General features: G+C 37.1%; 1 protein-coding gene across 2 annotated transcripts in view; it reads left to right on the top strand.

The window, feature by feature from the left end:
• The window catches only part of Cacna2d1 (calcium voltage-gated channel auxiliary subunit alpha2delta 1), a 440,143-nt gene that overhangs the window by 379,759 nt on the left and 40,025 nt on the right, over positions 1–20,359 (top strand). Inside the window, exons 16-22 of one of the 2 annotated variants that reach the window (XM_059257264.1) lie at positions 126–203; positions 1,539–1,613; positions 1,874–1,948; positions 7,152–7,208; positions 8,887–8,958; positions 11,695–11,756; positions 18,956–19,032. In XM_059257264.1, the coding sequence (XP_059113247.1) occupies positions 126–203; positions 1,539–1,613; positions 1,874–1,948; positions 7,152–7,208; positions 8,887–8,958; positions 11,695–11,756; positions 18,956–19,032 (496 nt within the window). Of the gene's footprint in view, positions 1–125; positions 204–1,538; positions 1,614–1,873; positions 1,949–7,136; positions 7,209–8,886; positions 8,959–11,694; positions 11,757–18,955; positions 19,033–20,359 lie in introns of both variants that reach the window. The other variant, XM_059257263.1, reaches the window with a different exon arrangement.

Below are 20,359 nucleotides of genomic sequence, written 5' to 3'. Positions count from 1 at the left end.
TTGTTAAGGTTTGTGACTCTTTACAAGATAAGTACAAAGTGAAGTTTCCAGTTTCAAAGGCTGATTCAGTAGGACAAAGTTCAAAATGTCACTTTCATTGGCCTTTTCTCTCCATCTATTTTTAGGAGCTGGGACTTGTCATTACTGGAACTCTGCCTGTCTTCAATGTCACTGGCCAATCTGAAAATAAGACAAACTTGAAGGTTAAAAGTTAATTGATAAAATTAATAACAATAAATGATAAACTATGACGTTGAAGCTCCATGTGGATAAGATATTTCTATAAGGAGATACCTAAGATGTAATTGTCTTGTGAGGCTAGGGGCCACTGGCAACAGCTGTCCACTCGATAACCACCTGGGGAAAGGGAAGTGAAGGTCAATCCTTGTGGCCCTAGAGTCGGAACTCGGCTTCACTTGGTCTAACTGTGACCTGATGAGAAAGTCAGGAAGTCAGACTGCAAGGAACAACATGATAAACGCACAATAGCATCACGAGTCCACTTTTTAAAATGTGCTTGAGACATTCATGTGATTCAGGGGGAAAAGACACTAACCAAAGCCATGGTTCTCTTTGAATCAGGTGCAGAAATATATGTTTATTGAATCCTTGCTTTCAAATTCCCAAGTAATAGCTTTTTTATTATAACCTATGGATCTAATCAGTATCTTGCTGTATTTTTTATAATACAATGAAAAATTAGTTTCATTAAAATATTCAATTTTTATAGTTTTGGTAATATCAATACAAGAAGCTATCTACTTGAAAGTTGTAACTGATTGTTAAAGGCAATTCATATACATATTATGTTTATTATTTATTAAATACTTTAGACTTGAAAATAGAATTGCATAGTTAAGAATGAATGCAAGACTATAGAAATTATTTTTAATACTAAAGGCTTATAATGCCGGTGCTATTGGTGGATTAAAAGAATATTAACTTCTGGTTTGCAATTCAGTGAGGTTTGGTGCACTTGAGCACTGTTGTTTAAGTTTTACAAATTTCAATGAAGTGCCTCATCTTAGCAAGGAAGTTCTACAAAGCCCTGGGTCTCACTTTTAAGGGCCATTGATAAATTAAATACTTGTGAAGTCTAAAAATTGAAATTCACAGCAGTGTAATCCTCTCTGTCTTTCCTTCTCATGTTTTAAAATTCTTAGTATGGCCTATCCATCAGATTGTTTTTCATTTACTGGTTTTATTCAGTCTAGGATTGGTTCATAGCAACAGACCATAGTTATCGACCCAACTATTTTCTTTAATAAAATTTTCATACCTTTTATGATTTAGGTTTAGTCATTAATATTTCATCTAAGTAATTGGGATGATAAAGTTGTGGAAAACAGTGAAAGCTGAGAGTCCTTGTAAATTGACACCAATAGAACCCCGTGTGTGTGCGTGTGTGTGTGTGTGTGTGTGTGTGTGTCCTGTGCTTGCACTAATATGGAAATCATTCATTACCATAATAAAAGGGTACATTTTGTAGAAAAATTTCTGGTAGAAAATGCACTAACTTCTTCGCCATCCTCTTTTAGAACCAGTTGATTCTCGGTGTGATGGGCGTGGATGTGTCTCTGGAAGATATTAAGAGATTGACACCACGCTTCACAGTAAGATGCCGTCTACCCTTTGACTATACTTCCTCTTTCCAAACTATGTACCAGTACAGTTCGTCCATAAAGCTCTTGAGCATGAGATACATAGGGTTAATTGAGCAAAAGAGGTTAAGGTTAAAAAGCTTTTTTAAAATATGAAGACACTAGGTTTTGTTCCTTCTGTGCTCCAAGACTTGTACCGAGTAACTGTTAAAATGTTTAATGTGGACTCTGGTTGTGACTTAGGGATCTCTAAGGTGCTTTCTCTTTTCCAGCTGTGCCCCAATGGTTACTATTTTGCCATCGATCCTAATGGTTACGTCTTATTGCATCCAAATCTTCAGCCAAAGGTATGTATATAATTTGGTTATCATTACCAGTGTCTGGTATAATTACTGACTAACAATAATGGGATTGTAGCTTGGAAATCTCTTTGTAACATTACCGATAAAAGAACAGTGCCCTGTGCCTCTTAAGAGAGGGCAAGGCCACTGATGACAACCTATGAAAATCTGAAAGCGTTCTTCATTTTCTCTTACCAAGTTATCTTAACCACTATTCTTCTCTCAGACAGCCATTATCACCTTTTGAATCTCATTTTCATGCATCTCACTTGCAACTTGAAGGCTCAAAGAGGGCATTGCTCCAGAGAATATATGATAAATAGAAAGGGCCAGTGTAGTTATGGAGGTCTGGAACTGTCAATGTTAACCTAATTCTTTCATCAGCAATCCATGTATGTAATTGAAAGTAAGTTCTAGCTCCAGCGACCATTATTATTTCACAAGTTGAACTAATGATACATGCAAATGTTAGGATTTAACCAGGTCAATGTGACATGATTTCTTCCTGGCACTATAGTGTTATTATAAAATATTTCAGTATAATTTTGTAATTTATAGACAGCTCTGCAGGGATGGTCCAAAATATCAGTAAACTAGTCACAAATCTTTTGTGCATTTTTCTCTATGGAATAGTCTCATTTTTTTTCAAAATATGTCGCTCCATGACCACATTTTAACGAATAATGAATTATCTATCCTGATTTTTCCTCCATAGGTTTTTATTTCTTACATTAAAAGAACCAGATTAGTTTATTAGATTTACTATTTTGATAAATTCTGATAAATGCTAAGTATATAGAAAATTGTGTGTAATTGATGTCTTAGAAATCAATATTCAAAATAAATCTGGTGCTATGGTTGAGTTCTCCTTTAATTAATAGATACCGCTGACTTCATTCTTTTAGATAACAAAGGGTCAAATTTCAAATGTTCATGATTTCATAATGCCCTATTATGTTTATTACAGTCTATTCAGACTGCTATGGTAACTTTTTTAAAAAATGCAAAGACTGGTATGCTTCTGAACAATGAAACTTTTTGCACCTTTTTAAGGAGGTAAGGAGTGCAGGACTAAGGCATGAGTGGATCCGTGTATGTTCCTCGTTGGCAGACAGCTTTTCCCTCTAACCGCAATGGCAGAGGGGCCAAGGGCGCAAGGGGTCTCTTTGGTTTCCCTAAGGAAGTACTAATCCCATCGTAAGCTGTTGCTGCCATTGCCTAGCTACCTCTAAGAGGCCCAACCTTCATTTACGGACTTATCACCAAGGCAGGATTGCTACAGTAGAATTTCCTGGGGCCATTTCCAATTTTTTATTTTATGTATTTGTATCATGTACATTTCAACAATTTTTATTTTTTAATCTTTTTTTTATTGCAGCCAAGATAATTTATCCAGGACAAACTATCTCTCCCACTCTTCAATTTTTATATTCTTAAGGAAAATCCAGGACAAAAATGAACAGTTTCTTTAAAAAAATGACTTTACTACCATTAATAGTTTCGGGTTTGTTGCTGTCTTGTTTTGTTTTGTTGTCATGGACTCTATGATACAAATATTTGGAGCCGTGAATACATCATTTGTTCTGTTTCTTGTCAAGGAAATGGCTGCCTAAAATTGACTGCAGGATAGAATTCTTACAGTGTTGATATGTAGGATAATGAACTACTATTTCTCTGTTGCTTCAGCCTATTGGTGTAGGCATACCAACAATTAACTTAAGAAAAAGGAGACCCAACGTTCAGGTAACTGTGAATGAGGTAGACAGCCGCGCTTTCAAATGGGCTAAATCAGGTTGAGATCAAGCTTCCATTCTCAAGGCTTCTAAGAGCAAGCGCCTTTCCTGACACCAGGCTTCCAGAGCATGAGGCAAAAATGAGCTTCTCTTCTCAGTGAGCTGGGGCAAAGTGTGCTAATTATGGTAAAGAGTGTGCACTGGCTGAAAGATGGCAAAGGAAATCGATCTAATAATAACGTTAATCAGAATAATCAGAATGAAATGGCTCCTGAAGAGATTTGTTATTAAATTGGTGAAATTAATATCATATCCATATTTTCCTAACAGTTTGCTTGTGAAATTGATTTCTTAGTGCAAATAAAGTCATGATTCCTATGTTGTGATTTCTATAAATAAGAATTTTTAGCCAAATTGTTTTGTTTTGTCTTTTTAATTTCTAAAAGTGGAATTTTGGGTGCTGGAGAGACAGCAAGGTGGTTAAGAGCACTAGCTGCTCTTCTAGGTGACCAGGGTGTAAGTCCCAGGACCACATGGTGGCTCACAGCCATCAGTAATTCCAGCTCTGGTTTCTGTGGGCAGTGTGCTCACATAGTCCTCAGGCACACATTACTTACAGATACATGTAGGCAGAAGGCATTCACCATAAGAGGATATTTCTAGAACTTATTCAGAGAGATCCACAATGTTAGAAAAATATTTAAAATCATTGTAGATTTCTGTGTAAGCCTATTATTTCCTTTAAAACACATGGTACTGTTTATCTGGAGAGACAGCATGGTGTTAAGTGATCTTTAAGTATGGACAGTGGGACTGAGTTATAATCTGGTCCTGTTGTAGCCAACACTTTCTCTTTGAGCAGTACACCACTGTTTTCATCTGTCAAGCAGTGAGTTATACCAATTTTCATCTGCATTCCACTTGGGAAACATACGTATTGATGCTATGTTCCACCCTTGAAAATTCTCATTGTAAGCTTCCCTATCTGTCAAAAGTGTAGTGATTTGGACTAGTGAAGCTTTAGTTCTCTCACAGAGCTAGAACTCTGCTGTAATCTGAGTCTCGTGTTGCATCATCTTAAAGTCTTAGGACCATTTTTGGTCTCTGTAGAGGTTATGATGATGTATATGCCTTTCTCAACTAGGAAAATATTTTGTTTTTCTGTTTGCATGTTACTTTTGTAATACCTTAAATTATAATTTTTGCTATCAGGTGCGTTTTGGTGAATTTTATTTTTACCACAATACCAAATATTGCATGTAAATATTAAATAATTAAAAATAAGCAACCTTAATAATGATTTTCTTTTATTCTATGCAAACTGTAAATGGCAAACTAGCAGCCACATGAGACTTCTTAATTGGGGGAAATGTTTTTGAAATCTGAGGCATTGTATTAATACTTACTCATAATTGTTACAAATTTAAATTTTGTTAACATCACATACTGCCCTTAATAACTATGCTAGCTGAAATTCATGCTGATGAGATATTCTAGACACTTAATTTTTCTTTGTGTGGGATTTCAGAGACCATGAGACTAAATAGATTTCTTCAGCCCAGGTTGCTGTTTTCTTGTTAGAAGACTTTTTTTTTTCAATTTTCTAGTTCTTATAAAAGTGATGGATCTTTCTAAAACAATGTTTTGCTCAGTTGCCATTTACAAATACAAGTGATGCATTGACAATTTCTTTTATGATTTCATTTTCTTCTCTGTCTTTATATGTTGGATTGGGACATGATCTGCATATTGCCAATTCCTCCTGATAATGGCTCCCCCCTGCATGCTGTTTGGGGCTGGTCATGCTATGCATTATCCATTGCATGTAAGAGACATATTCCTACTTCTGATTTCATTTTACCATTTGATTGTCTTGAGTTTGTTTTGCATTGGTTTCCATCTTAATTTGAATGTTTATACAGTAGTGTTTGTAGAACATTTGTTGTGTCTTTTTGTTAGGAAAGTTGCAAGTTTCGTGAAGTAAAGAAAATTCTCAATATTGACTTTTATTTCCATGTTGCATCTACATTTCAAAGAAATGTTTGTTCCCAGAACAAAAGCTGTTCAAACAATAGTGTATTGTGTTGAAAAAAACCAATACTTTCTTTCAGTAGTATAGAAACTCTGATTATACAGAGTTCTAAAGAAATGAATATTTTCTCAATTATAAAAGGCAAGGTTGGGGACCGGGTCTCAGGGGTAGAGCGCTTGCTGAGCTAACATGAGGTCCTGGACTCAGTCCTCTGCTCCCTCACCCTTACAAAGGATGCAGGGACTTGAAGAGTTCTCATTCATCAAACACCATGAAGAGCTGAAATTCTGATTTTTAAAAATATGAATATTCCCTGAAATAAGGAATTTTTCATGATTATAAAATAAATATATTCTGTGTGTCGTATATCATGTCATTCTTCATCTAAACAAGATACACTAATTGGACAGATTCTTGTCTGCTTCTAGTGTGGGAGGAGGCATATCTCTTTAGCATGGTGTTTGAAACAGTGTCAAGCTCTTGGTAAAATCTCTGTGACACTTGCAAGTAACCAAAAATAGGCTGCATTGATTACTAGTATCTAATTTTGGCCAGATTTGAATGATACTTTTTAACAAATTTTTTTCTTTTTTTTTTTTTTTTCCGAGACAGGGTTTCTCTGTGTAGCTTTGCGCCTTTCCTGGAACTCACTTGGTAGCCCAGGCTGGCCTCAAACTCACAGAGATCCGCCTGGCTCTGCCTCCCCAGTGCTGGGATTAAAGGCATGCGCCACCACTTAACAAATTTTTTAATATCTATCTTCTGAAGTTTGAAATCTTTTTTTTTTTTTTGGTTTTTCGAGACAGGGTTTCTCTGTGTAGTTTTGCGCCTTTCCTGGAACTCACTTGGTAGCCCAGGCTGGCCTCGAACTCATAGAGATCCGCCTGGCTCTGCCTCCCGAGTGCTGGGATTAAAGGCGTGCGCCACCACCGCCTGGCCATTTTGAAATCTTTTAAGTAGAATCTTTTGTTCTACTAAGTGTTAGAACTGTAAGATGACATGCTATATGATGTAGCAAGAATTATAAGGAAACAGGTATTTGTCTATGCACTTGTCTATGGCCTCATTTAATGTTTGAGAAATTAGAATCACACCAAATGAGGTGAATTTAGCAGGCTAATAGCAGCCACTGAGATGTAAATAAATACTGTCGTGTTCCACAGTGGGCTCCTTTACACACCACAAGAACAGGCAGTGGATGTTAGCATGGGAAGGAGTGTTTAGGAACTCAGGGGTTCTGTTTCCAGCCCCTTGCTGCCTTCAGTTGATAACTGATGACAATTGTCTGTTGCACTTAAAACTCAATGCCTAGCTCTGAGAGAGGGTAAGTGACTTATAGAATCCATTCATACTGAATGCTCTTCAAGCTATTCTGTGCACAGCGATGCCTTCTAATGTCATATGTCCTTAATTATTGTCTTCTGTGTAGAACCCCAAATCTCAGGAGCCAGTCACACTGGATTTCCTCGATGCAGAGTTAGAGAATGACATTAAAGTGGAGGTGAGTGAGGTGGGGGTAGCGGGACGAAGCCGTGCAGACACATGGCCTGAGCCTGCGTTGCCCATCCCACAAACCATTTTTGAGCAATGGTTTATGTCTGGCTGTCTCCTAGCCACACTGGTGTGTTCTTTCTCATTAAAGTGCCTGGGCTGTCTTCTTCCAGTAACCCATCCTGGTAAAGAATGGGTATTTCAGGTTAGGTGTGGCCTTACATGTTTTCCGTTGCCTTGCTCACTCCGAAGGGAGAGTGATTTTAAATGTGCAGAAATTACAATAATTTTAATAGAATTTGTAGAGACAGACATGCTATGCAGTTGAAAGAGAAGTTGGAATGGTTCCAGCCACCCAACTACATGAAGAGCATGTGAAGAAAGCAGCTGCCATGTTTGTCTGAAGACACTCAACGTGTTTCTGTCTTACTTCAGTGACAAAGTCACATGCCACTTCTTCTGCCGGGGTGTTTCATAATAGTAACGATAGTTATATAATCGAAAAAATAGATTAAGTTGATCATTACCCTCGAGTGTGACATAGTGAGAGCTGGAACATTTTAGGTGATTTCTTTAAAGCATTTGGCATCTTAACGGTAGAGTGATGAAGAGATTGAGGTCGGTTTCAGTCCCACTGAGTCACCATTTAGTCTCTCAAAACCTGCTTCCCCTTAGTGTATTGACTGAATGACATGGGATATGAAGAAGGGCTAAGAAAAAGACCTCGTACATAGTAAAGTTGGGTTATTTTTTAACGCTTCTTACTTTTTGACTTCAAACCGAACATCCTTGAAGTAAGTTCGATTCCTCCTGTAGTTTGCAGATTTCTTTGTCTGCTCTCACCGATTTGTCCACTCACTGATAGTTATTAAAGCCCAAATGTAACATGCTGGAAATATATAAAGTGAAAATCAAGTAGAAAGAAATTCTGAGAGTTTCCAGTAGACTGGAGCATTTGTCCTATAAGTTTGGCCTGGCTTTACTTTTAAGGAATTAGGAAGTTGTAAGAGGGCTGCACTATGAAAAGTGAAATCCTAATAGGTCCTTATAATTCTTATGCCATTCTTCAGAACTGCTACATAGGACAATTAAAAAGGAATTAAAAAGTAAATTATAAGGGGCAAGCCAGATGTGGGGGTTTGTAATCCCAGTCTCTGGAGACAGGGGCCTAAGAACCTGCAAGTTTGACTTCAGTCTGGTCTGTGAAGTGAGTCCCAGGTATGCAGAGTGAGGCCTGCTCTGGAAAACTAACAAACAACAATGGCAAACTATCAAGGACAATTTTAAACCCTTCTAGCCAAGAACTGGTTATTTAGGTGAGGCAGGAATCTGAAATCGATCACATTACGGTTAGCTCTGTGAATATACATACATTTTTACTTCACAGTATCTGCTTCCCACTGAAATGCCAGAAGCTTCAAGGAAATTGAGACTCCATTACTGTCATGCTTCAAAATTTACTGATTAATGAAAAATTCAATAAGCATGTTTTGTTACTGCTCAGTAATGTAAAATGGTTACAATGTGGCAGCATAAAAATCCCGAATAATCTCATCTGCTAGTGCAACCGCTTTGCCATTCTGTTCAGTTTCCTTGAAATAAGGGAAAACCTTGAAATGAATGGCTTCATAATCTTCAGGAGGTCAGTTTGTTTCCTGGAATAAAGCAATTGCTTCGTTTTCTCTTAGATTCGAAATAAAATGATAGATGGAGAAAGTGGAGAAAAAACGTTCAGAACTCTGGTCAAATCTCAAGATGAGGTAAGAACTGATGAAGGCTTGTCCTTGAGTGGAAGCATGCAGTAAGAATAGCGATACTATGGCTTGGCGTTCCTTACAACATCTATTCATGGAACAGGGACGGATCTACTGGACAGGCTTTTTTTCTTACATAGAAAACAATATGATCTCACTGGAGAAATGACTCAGCAATGTAAGAGTGCTTGAGGTTTAATATTGAGATCTGGAGTTCAGATCCCAACCACCATGTTGGCAGGCTCTGTGGTACCTGTCACCCCAGTTCCAAGAGTGCTGGTGCCCTCTCCCGAACTCTGCAGGCACCTGCACACACGTGCATATACACTCACACAGAAACACATGCACACACACTTAAAGAAATAAATAAACTTGTGAAAACTAGAATCCTAAAATTGCACTTTGTGTCTACATGGTTTATTACAAGAAATAGATCTCTTTGGGCCAGGGATGTGGTAATATTTGATTTAAGGTAATATTACATGTTATATTGTATTATTTGTGTACAGAGATGTTCTCGAGATCGTATTCTGTGTGTTTTATCTATTTTCACTACTTAAAACCTCTGTGCCCATGGTTCTCTACCTTCCTAATGCTGAAACCCTTTAATACACTTGTGGTGACAACCAAGCATAAAATTATTTCATTGCTGCTTCATACCTGTAATTTTGCTACTATTATGAACTGTAATGTAAATATCTTATATGCAGGATATCTGATTAGTGACCCTGAGGGTCGCAACTCACAGGTTGAGAACCGCTGCTCTATACCCTTTGTAATTTTCCTACATTTAAATCTGAAAACAAGTCATGTGATAACATATATAATAAGTTAATATTGCTTCAGGTCTGAGTGTAAGAGTTTTTGGTATGTGGGGATACTCTTCTATCCATTATCAGTCATTTGTAGAATAAAAACAGACATTTGCATATTTGAATGTTCAAAATGACATAGGATTAGGACGTTTTGTGCCTATAATTTAACTGCAGCTTTCACATACAACTTGTATTCTTTACTCAGAAGCCTGTTAGGTTTTAGGAGCATCTTTTCTCCCTAATTTCTTGGCAGCTCTTCCCACAACAGGGACATATGATCTGAATATTTTAATAGCACACATCATTTCTTATTTTGGTATAATTATGAGTAGCTATTACCAGAACAGAAAAGGAGGTATTAAATTTTTCATTTTTATTGAAATATCGCTCCAGTTGCTTCTCTTTAGCCGTGGTCTTGACTCTTTGCTCCCTAAAGCAAGGATGTAAAGTATTTAACAGTTCTGCCAACAGCTCGTGTTGTTCTGGGAACTCTGACCTTCACATTCTTTATGCGTCTCTCCACTCATTTTCACATTGCTAATGGCCCTCTTCCAAGTCACTGTCCATTCAGTCTTCGAGCAGTGGTCACCTCCCCTCACTTCTGGATCTACCACCTTTCTGCCTTTCATTAGATAACAAACAGGCTTCTGAGGATTATAATAAAATATAATATCACACAATAAGAACAAACAAAAACAGATTTTAAGATGATATCATTAAGAACATTAGATCTGTGTTTACTTTATGTAAAGTTTGGCAGGAATATTTAAGTTATGATAATAACTTTTAAATGAAAATGTTTTAATTTAGTTTTCCTCAGAGTATCAGAAGTCCTCAGACAGAAGTCAGGGAATGGCGAAGCCCATTATTTCTTGTAAGAAATCATTTGGCTTTTCTTTGCACCATTTTTCACACCTGTGAGATGGAGAAATTGAATATTAACACGTATCAACACTGGGTGGCAGGTCATTTTGTTTCCAAGCATGTGAACTATTTTCTACAGAGCATCTCCTCACATGGGCTTTACTGAATATTTTTCACAACACCTGCTTCAAATTGATTTGTAGAGATTTTTCATAGTCATCTCTATCAGGAATACAGTTGTTCTTTAATAAGGCAAATATTCAGAGTAAAAAACTAAAAGCTACATGTATGCAATTAATATACTTAGTAGGAGAAAGAATGAGTCTGCATTTACTGTTGTTCTCGACACAGGAGATATTGTACATCCATGAACTATTTATTTAATTTTTCACTTTGCCTAGTGAATATAGGTTTTTTTCTAACCTTTAATGATGGAGTAATTATCTACTTATAACAACATGATAGTTCCATTAAAAAGATCTGTAAGATGATAATTGTACTTCTAGATGTAGAAATGCCGATGTATTTTCCTCTTCATATCAGCTATTATTCTTAAACAAGCTCTACTATGGCTGATATCTGAGCCTTATCTAATATTCTGTAGTCCCACGTCGTTAAATTTTGCTTTAATTAGCAGGGTGGTGGTGGTGCACACCTTTAATCCCAACACTTGGGAAGGGAGTTCAAGGCCAGCCTGGTCTACAAAGCAAGTTCCAGGACAGCTAGGACTGTTGCACAGAGAAACCCTGTCTCAAAAGAAAAAATTTTAATTTGTTTTAATTAAATATTTCAGAGTTTTGAAGAAAGTACTCTGTTACCAAATGCTAAGCTTTTATGCTTATAAATCCCTAACCTGTATTATTTGAGTATTTGATTCTGTTCCAAACTTTTATTTGACAAGCATGCACATCAAAATTTTAAAAATGTATAATAGAAATATATTTGCTTATGAAAAAGGATGTTGAATGACCATAGAATTTCCAGGTGGACATTATGTTTTTACTCTTTCTATAAATGCATATGGGTTGGGGGTTGTAATGACCATGTCTAACTTTCTTTCTAGAGATATATTGACAAAGGAAATCGAACATACACATGGACACCTGTCAATGGCACAGATTACAGGTACTTAACTCTATTAATAATTGTCTCATGTAAAGGATTGTTCAATTCAGTGGACCTTTTTTTTCTTAAAAAGTAGCCAGTTTTCAATCAACTAGTATGAAATTTTAATTTTAGATAGCTATTTTTAGTGGAAGTTTCAGTACAAAAATTACTCCCTCCAGCACAAAAATGAATTAGAGTCTGATTTTCATAATGCAAATGTAGAAAGTAGCTAGCAATATAATATTTAGAATGATAACTTTATTAATGACAATAGTACTAAAGATTGATGTATACCCATAATAATTTATAGTTCTGACTTCTGTTGACTTTCTCTCTTGTTTCCATTTAGTCTAGTTTTTTTTTTCATTAATGTTGTGGCTTAGTTTACAAACTATAGTGTGCCTTTTTCATCACTATATGTGATATAAAATAACTTTAGCCCCACTGAACAGTTCAGTGATGTCTGGATTCCTCCCGTTTTCTGTACATTGGAACCTAGAAAACCCAATACTCAATAATCTATTGGATGATCCCTCCTTTCTTCAAATTCAGTGACAACTATTCTGCTCCTCCCCTCCCTCCTCCCCTCCCTCCTCCCCTCCCTCCTCCCCTCCCTCCTCCCCTCCCTCCTCCCCTCCCTCCTCCCCACTTTGGTTTTTCAAGACAGGGTTTCTCTGTGTAGCCCCAACTGTCCTGGAACTCACTTTATAGGTCAGGTTGGCCTCAAACTCAGAGATCTGCCTGCCTCTGCCTCCTGATTGCTGGGATTAACTGTGCATACCACCACACCCAGCTATTCTGCTCTCTTGCCTTAAATCTTCTCAGAGCTTTCTGCTTTCTCTTTGGTCTATGTCCCACATCCTTGGAGTAGTAAAATGTTTCTTCTTGCTACTCATTATCTCTTCTTCTTGGAAATTCCAACTTTTGAATTTCATATCATCAAAGCACACCTACCATCCAGTCTTCCTTCATTTTAAGTCTCTCCTCATTCCTCCAAAATAGACTTATTTTCACTCTCCTACATTCCCAGAGATCCACATTCTGTGGCCATTATTTAAGACATATCTATATGGGTAAAGTCAAACAGGATATATTTGCTAAAATACATCTTAAAATGCAGTAAAAACAACAGGTCAATTGTTTGTCATTATATTATACAGACTTAGAGTTAGTCTGTCAAGTTGTTTTCTAAAAGCTTAGCCTCGGTTTCTATACATTTTTTTTTTGTTTGTTGTTCACAAACTAATAAAGAGCCATTGGCAAACAGGCAAGGTCCATAGCCCACACTTCTGTAGTATTAAGAGAGATGACTCTCCATTTCTCCATCTTCCTTCCGCTAAGGGGCTCATCACTTCCTACTTAGTCACAGACTTCAGAGTCATCTTTTGCAACTTACACATTTTATCTACCAAAGCTTTTTATTCTCCAAGTCATTTCCAACACCACACTTCACCAGACACAACTGCAGTAAAGTGTTGATAACCTAGCAAGTCAGCTAACCTCAGGCAGCCTTTATGAGGCCCTGGAGATCTCAACAACACAACCAATTTAGGATGCTTATATATGTCTTTTCATGACTTCTTTTTTCTTCTCAAACCCATAAGTTCCCTGAGCATTTTCTCTCGGGTGAGATTCTATTTTCTTCTGTTCTGTTGAAAAATGCTGTGGTCAGGGAAAACTCTCAACCAAAGTACACAACGGCTTAACTGTGTGCCTCTATCTTTTTTCCTTACTTTTAATCTCAATACAGAAAAAGCTCACACTTGAGTTTACTTGTTCAATACAGCTCCACTCAAATCCCCTAATAATGTGGCATCTCATTCACTATCCACATCAGTCCTCTAGCCTTCTGTTCTCCTTCAGCACTAGCTTTCTGAATTTACTGTTCAAATACTCAGGTGAACAGCCTCCGGTTAAGCCTTGCTTCTCCTCAGAGACACTGCTAGCATTGTGCTTCAAGGTCTTTGTTCCTGGTCACTTTAAATTAAGACTGCTTCCCAAGACTGAGCCTCCTGTTTATTCCTCAGCTACATGATGCCTTTCCTTACTCTTCGGAAGGACTTTTTCGTATTTATTTTAAATACTGTGTTACTACCCCTTACCTCACCCAAAACTCATTTGGGTTTACACACAAACGTGTACTTGAGGCTTACAGAAAGACATTTAATTCTGCTGACAACGATTTCCTTAAGTTCTAAGAGGGCAGAGAGGTGCTACTTCGTTTATCTCTGAATCCCATTCTCATATCACAGAGGCACATAGTAGGTACTTTCTAAATGAATATGAAATTGAAGAGTCTCAATGTGAAGAAATAATTTTTAACTGTATACCCTTGAAATCTGTTTCATCTTATCAAATTCAGAAAATTATATCCCAAATTTTCTGTCATAATTTTCTCGTGTGGCTTTTGACTATGCATTTATCACCAACCAATAGGAATCCTAATTAATTTGTTGTGACAGACTCAGCCTCAGCCATATCTTTTCATTGTTGTATTTGATTCATTGATGTTGTATTTCTTTTGCAACGCCTCAGTTCATAAACATCATAAACATACAAGGGGAGCCTTGGGTGCCAGAGACGTCTGAAAGCTCTGATGTTGTTGTCAATAGGAACGGTCTCCAGTTGTCCTTGGGATGACAAATAGAATGTAGAAGAAGAAAATACAATGCTGTTGTCTTGAGATATTGCATCCAAGTCCTTTTCTGTTTATCTTAGTTACATTGTAGGTCACTGGAAAATGCCAGAATTACTGTTTTTATGATTTTACTCATTTCTATATACTGAGTAGATTGTAGTATCTAACTTTCTTCTAGGTATCTCTTTATATTTGCATAATGTTCATGAACAATTACAGGTAATGGTTTTCCTCATTTAGTTTGATTATTAGTGTCTTTCAGTTTTTGAATAAACTTATAATACTCCATGAAGGTACAGGACACTGGGAAGCTCTGTCTCTTAAGAAACAATGTCATTATAAAACAAAGTATTGCTGAGTGATGGTGTTGCACACCTTTAATCCCAGCACTTGGGTGGCAAAGACAGGCAATTCTCTGTGAGTTCAAGGCCAGCCTGATCTACAGAGCTAGTACCAGAATAGCCAAGGCTACACAGAGAAACCCTGTCTCAAAAAAAAAAAAAATCTAATAAGTAAAAATATAACCCGCTGGGCGGTGGTGGCGCACGCCTTTAATCCCAGCACTCGGGAGGCAGAGCCAGGCGGATCTCTGTGAGTTCGAGGCCAGCCTGGGCTACCAAGTAAGCTCCAGGAAAGACGCAAAGCTACACAGAGAAACCCTGTCTCAAAAAACCAATATATATACATATATATATATATATATATATATATGTATGTATGTATATATATATAAAACCAAGTATTGGTTGCATTGTATGAGAATATGGTTCCTACCTTTGTTGTTCAGATAAGTAAAGTGTAGAAACTATCTTTTTAACCATGACAATGAGTCAGCCCTGAAAGTTGCTTTTACTTCAGTCAAAAAAAAAAAAGAGGCTACCTTTGTAGTGATCTTAATTTTGGGGTCATGTTATTGTTTTTAATTCCTTAAGGATGTTTTAATTGCCTTCACCATTCCCCAACTCCTCCCAGATCTATCCCTGCCTCCCTAACCACCCAAATATGTGTCTTTTTTAAAAAAAAATAATAATCCCATCAAGTCCAATGTCTGCTGCCTGGATATTCTTGGATGTAAGATCTTCCACTGAAGTATGTTAGTCTTCTAGAGTCTATACCCTTAGAAAACTTACCCTTCCTTTTTCCAGCAATTAATCTCTAATAGCTCATAACTAGGCCTTGGGTTCTGTGCTCACATCCCTTCTCCATGCTAGGGTTTGGTCTGGGCTGAGTTTGCACAGGGCTTGTGCGTGCTCTGTAACTAATCTAAGTTCATATGTGCTGCTGTACCTAGAAAACACTCTTTTCTTGCAGTCATCCACCACCCCTGCCTCTTACTATCTGCTCCTCTCCAATGACCTCTGGGCCTTAAGATGCAATGTAGATGTCCTATTTATAGCTGAGCCTTCTGGTCTCTCATTCTCTACATTAAGTCAGTTGTGGGTCTCTGTGCTAATCACTATCTAATGCAAACAGAGGCTTCTCTGAGTAGGGTTGAGAGATGCATTAATCTATAGGTATAATGATAAGTCACTAGTAGTTGGCTTAATGTTTTATGCATTTAACATAGTAAGTTCTCCTCTGGGGCCTATGATCTGTTTATTCATAGGTTCTTGGCCCCAAAATGGTGCCAGGTATGGGTTTCATCTTGTGGAGCTAGCTAGTCTTATACCCAATCAGAAAGTGGTTCCAGGTTGCTCATACCACCATTACGTAAATGAGCCCAGTTTGCCCAGCCAATCATTTCTGTAGCTTGCAATGTTGACAAGCAGATAATGAGTGTGTCATTGTCTCACAAATGGCCTCTTCACTCAGACTCTTTCTTCAACACCCAGGAGCAATGCATAGTATGAGTTCTTCCTCAAGTTCACTGTCACTCTTTGCTCACAGAATATTACAGTACAACTATTATGGGTGATGTTGACACCACCCGTTTCCACCCCAGTCTATCTGCTGCCGTTTAACTGCTCCTGTCACCACGCTGCCCTGAAGAAGACATGGCTTCCTTACATTGCATGCTTTCCTCACATAGTCCATTCCCAAGTCTTTACCTTGGGTCTCAGTTACATGAATGTCCTAATGTCTATGTAGATAAATTCACAAATAACTAACAAGTATCATATTCTGCCTGAAATAAAATTTGATTAAATGAATGGAATACCAATTTCAAAGACAAGTGGTTTCTGTTTTCTTAAACTTCGATCCAACTTAGGTAACACATTTTAAAATGTCAATAATGACTTTGTTTACTGGAATGTACTATTTTCTAAAGAGATCGACTTTGATGGATATAAATGATTTTAGTTGAAAACTGTTATAGTCCATTTAATTCAGCTAACTAGGTTTATGTGAATCACAAAACTATTACCTTGGCTCTATCATCCATCTAGTGTCACTTGCTTTATTAAACTCTAATCTCTGAGAAGAAATCAAGAAGCCTTGTTGTATTGGGTTCATATTATGAGGTCAAGCAGTTTTTGCATACAAAAGCATCATTGCCTTGGAATGTTGATAAAGATCTAATCTGCAACATGTGGAAGAAAGAACTGTTGGATTGGCTTGGAAATAGACATAACTACTTTTCTACAGAATGATTTGTGGCTATGAGTAACAATATCAGTCTTGAAGGCCAACCCATCATATATTTAATGTGCCAATTTTGAAGCTTTCATTGAGAATCCCATGGGTTGCTATACCACTTTTGATGGTGCATGACATGTAACTCAAGCTTATAGAGAGACACTCTAGCAGTCGTATGATATGGTGTTATCAGTTTTAATTAGAAGTTTCTGATGATGATAAATGCTGATGGAGCAATAAAAACCCCTAATTCCCCTTGAGAGAAATTTGTAGGAGGCAGTTTTCAAATACTCAGTAATTCTGTTCTTTTATTAATGGCAAGTGAATCATGAAAGGTCATCTTGCTTTCAGAATGATTATTGCTTATTTTAATTTTAATCCCTGCCTCCCCTTGAAGTTACCTATAAAATGAATGTAGAAATGTTCATTAATTCTGCATAACAATTTATTTTCCTGATCTTTTCCCATAAGCAAAGTCTATGCATTACTTAATGGTGGCAGAAGCTTTGGGAACTGAGGGTTACAAGTACCTACTACTTTTTGCCATTTTTATTGTAAAATTAAATTTTAGAAAGTAAATACTCATGCTTGAACATTTGTACAGGGGAGTTTTAACATTTATATTAATAAGAAGATGAGTCTAAAATTTTTTATTTTGTTTCATTATATATTTGTCTATCAGTAACACGCAATGAAATTATAGTTTGGATTTCTGTTCCCGTATCTGGTGATACAGGATGGGGTGGAGGGGTGCTGGGATGACATAAAGGATCTACAAGTGCTTAACAATATTCAAATTCCTAGAAAGGAATACATTTTCTGGTGTTTTACTAATATTTGGGGTAATGTTAAAAAACATATTAACCAAGAATTATTCTTTGTATGGTTTCATAGACCATCTTAGAAATACACCCATTTCTTGCATCCAGGACTCACTGGTTTCCTTTTACATTCAAGGCATAGCAAAGGTCATTTGCTTTGGTGAATGTGGATAAACTATCATTTCTATGTCTTACATGGGTATATTAGCTGAAGGAAGAAAATAAGTTTACTTCTGACCTCTGCCTAATCTGAATTAAAAGCTCTAATATATTCATCAGGTATTCTATGAATTAGAAATTTAAAAATGTAAAGTTACCTATCTGACAGCTTCTTGTGAGCCCTCATGCAAACAAGGTGGGTAACAGGCTTGCCTAACACTGTGATGAAAACATTCTGAAGTTGACCTAAGGTTATAGTGGAACTGTCCTTTGGTTAGATTACATAAGCCTCAAGACTCTTACACACTGTTAACCTCCAGAAATCCTTCCTCTTTAATAATAATGTGCTCGGTTATGTGGCATGTCTACAGTCAGTCAGTTGTGCAGTAAGTTGTTCAAGTGGGTATGAATGAATCAACAATGTCTATAAAGGGTCAGAGTTCGTCCACATGGAGACACAGGGATCTTGCCATAAGACCGGAGTTTTGAAACAGTAGGTATTTAATCCCTCCAAATTGTGAATTTCTGATAACTTTGTGCATTGTGCAGTGGTAGCAATGGTTATTCTTTCATTTTGAGTTTTGAATTATGTTTGGTTCAAAGCATTCAACATTATTTGTAATTAAGAGGGTGTATCCAGCTGGTCTGCTATTTACTTTGTTTAAATTTAAACCCTATTTTCCTTCTTTTTTTTTTGGGTCAAAATCTGGAGTACAGAATGAAACTACCTGGAAATATAGCAGGGATTCAAGGCACTCCTCCTCAGCTACTTTATGGCTATATTAGGTAGCTTATTACCTCTTTGCCTCTAATTCCCTGCCCTGTAGAGAGCTGGATGGCACTGTTGGGCAAGGTGGAGATCAAGAATTCTATTTGTTGAATGCATTTTCTTGTCAAAGTAACATGTCCTCTCTTTCGCATGAGGAAGATCTCTGGATTTTCCCATGAACTTGATGTCTTTTTTTTTAAGTTATGTTTTATTTTGTTTGTTTGTGTTTATGCTTCTCTTGTTTCTATTGCAGTTTGGCCTTGGTATTGCCAACCTACAGTTTTTACTATATAAAAGCCAAACTAGAAGAGACAATAACTCAGGCCAGATGTAAGTACTGTGAAAGCAACTTCAGGATCTACTTGTTACCTCCTAGTGTCAGACGTTCATACCTAGATTTTGGAATGCCCAAGGCTTGTGCATTTTAGTAGGTATTATTATCAAATCTACAGCAATGATTCTAACCCATTCCAAACATGCAAGGAACAAGAAATATTCTACGTGGCTAGAATATGAGCAGGTACTCCAGTCTCACTGGCAGTCCCACCACCCTTTGCTGCCTTGCTATGTGCTCAGAGAATCATTGCAGTGTGTGTGCTCTGTGCCTGTCGTTTTAAGGGTCTGTGAGCTGATGTGAAATGTTTCACATGCTAATACCAACATGCTCTCTGCTCATGGCGCTGTGCTAGCAAAGCTCTTCCTTTTCTTATCTTTCCTTTTCTTTCTCTCTTTTGTCTTTTTTGCATTTGGCTAGAATAATGTGCTTGGCAGTTAGTTTTCTTTTTATAATCCAAATTAATGTCTCAGTAACTCAAATAAATTCACTTTTAAGCATCTTTTGGAATGTGGAGTAAATAACATCAATGCCTATTTCAAGTCATTTTTAAGTTTTATTTTGTTTTTGATGGCTAGATTTAGTTAAGCAAAATGACCATCATACTTTTTGTTCACCGCTCAATGGTTACCAGCAACCTAAATTTTTTTTCTGTTAGGATTCAAGAAAAAAAATACATATATATATATACATATATCTTTTACTAGTTCCATCTTTTCTCTGCCTGTCCTTGCTGTTTGTAGCAGTGCGAGACACTTCTGCATTGTGGAAGATTAAAGTATATGTTTGCACTTGCACTCCATGGGTATGATGGTCTTTTACCAGTGACTTTGCATGAGCTAGTTTCTCTGTGATGGAGGAGGGGTAACTAGTGAGTCTTTGCTCATTGGTCAGTGCTTCTGTTCAGAGCTGGCGTCATTGGTACTGCACCTGCATCAACCACTTTGCGAAAACAGACCCTTGAAATAACCACAGTACAGAGAGAGGAGAGAGTAAAATTGACAGAACAGAACTTCCAGCCTTCAAAATACATGGTTTTTCCCAGACTACAGCTGTACATGAATGGACCTTTGATCTATGCACAATATTTTTATTCACGGTCATTGAATAAAATATTGCTTGTGACCCCTTTACTTTACCCTCTTCTTTTTTGTTTCCCTGCTTTCTCTTTCTGATGGATTTACAGCAAAAAAGGGAAAAATGAAGGGCAAGTATTTTCTTGTTGCTCAATTTCTTTCTGTTTAGTCCACAGCATTTTCGCTAATATTTCCATTCCTCCTGGGTATTACCCTCTGTGCTTCACATTTGCTAGAATTGCCTCCA

This window comes from Peromyscus eremicus, chromosome 3, assembly GCF_949786415.1.
Source record: "Peromyscus eremicus chromosome 3, PerEre_H2_v1, whole genome shotgun sequence".
Lineage (NCBI taxonomy): Eukaryota > Metazoa > Chordata > Mammalia > Rodentia > Cricetidae > Peromyscus > Peromyscus eremicus.
Note: the sequence above shows the minus strand (reverse complement) of the source record. Positions and strands in the feature narration are given on the sequence as shown.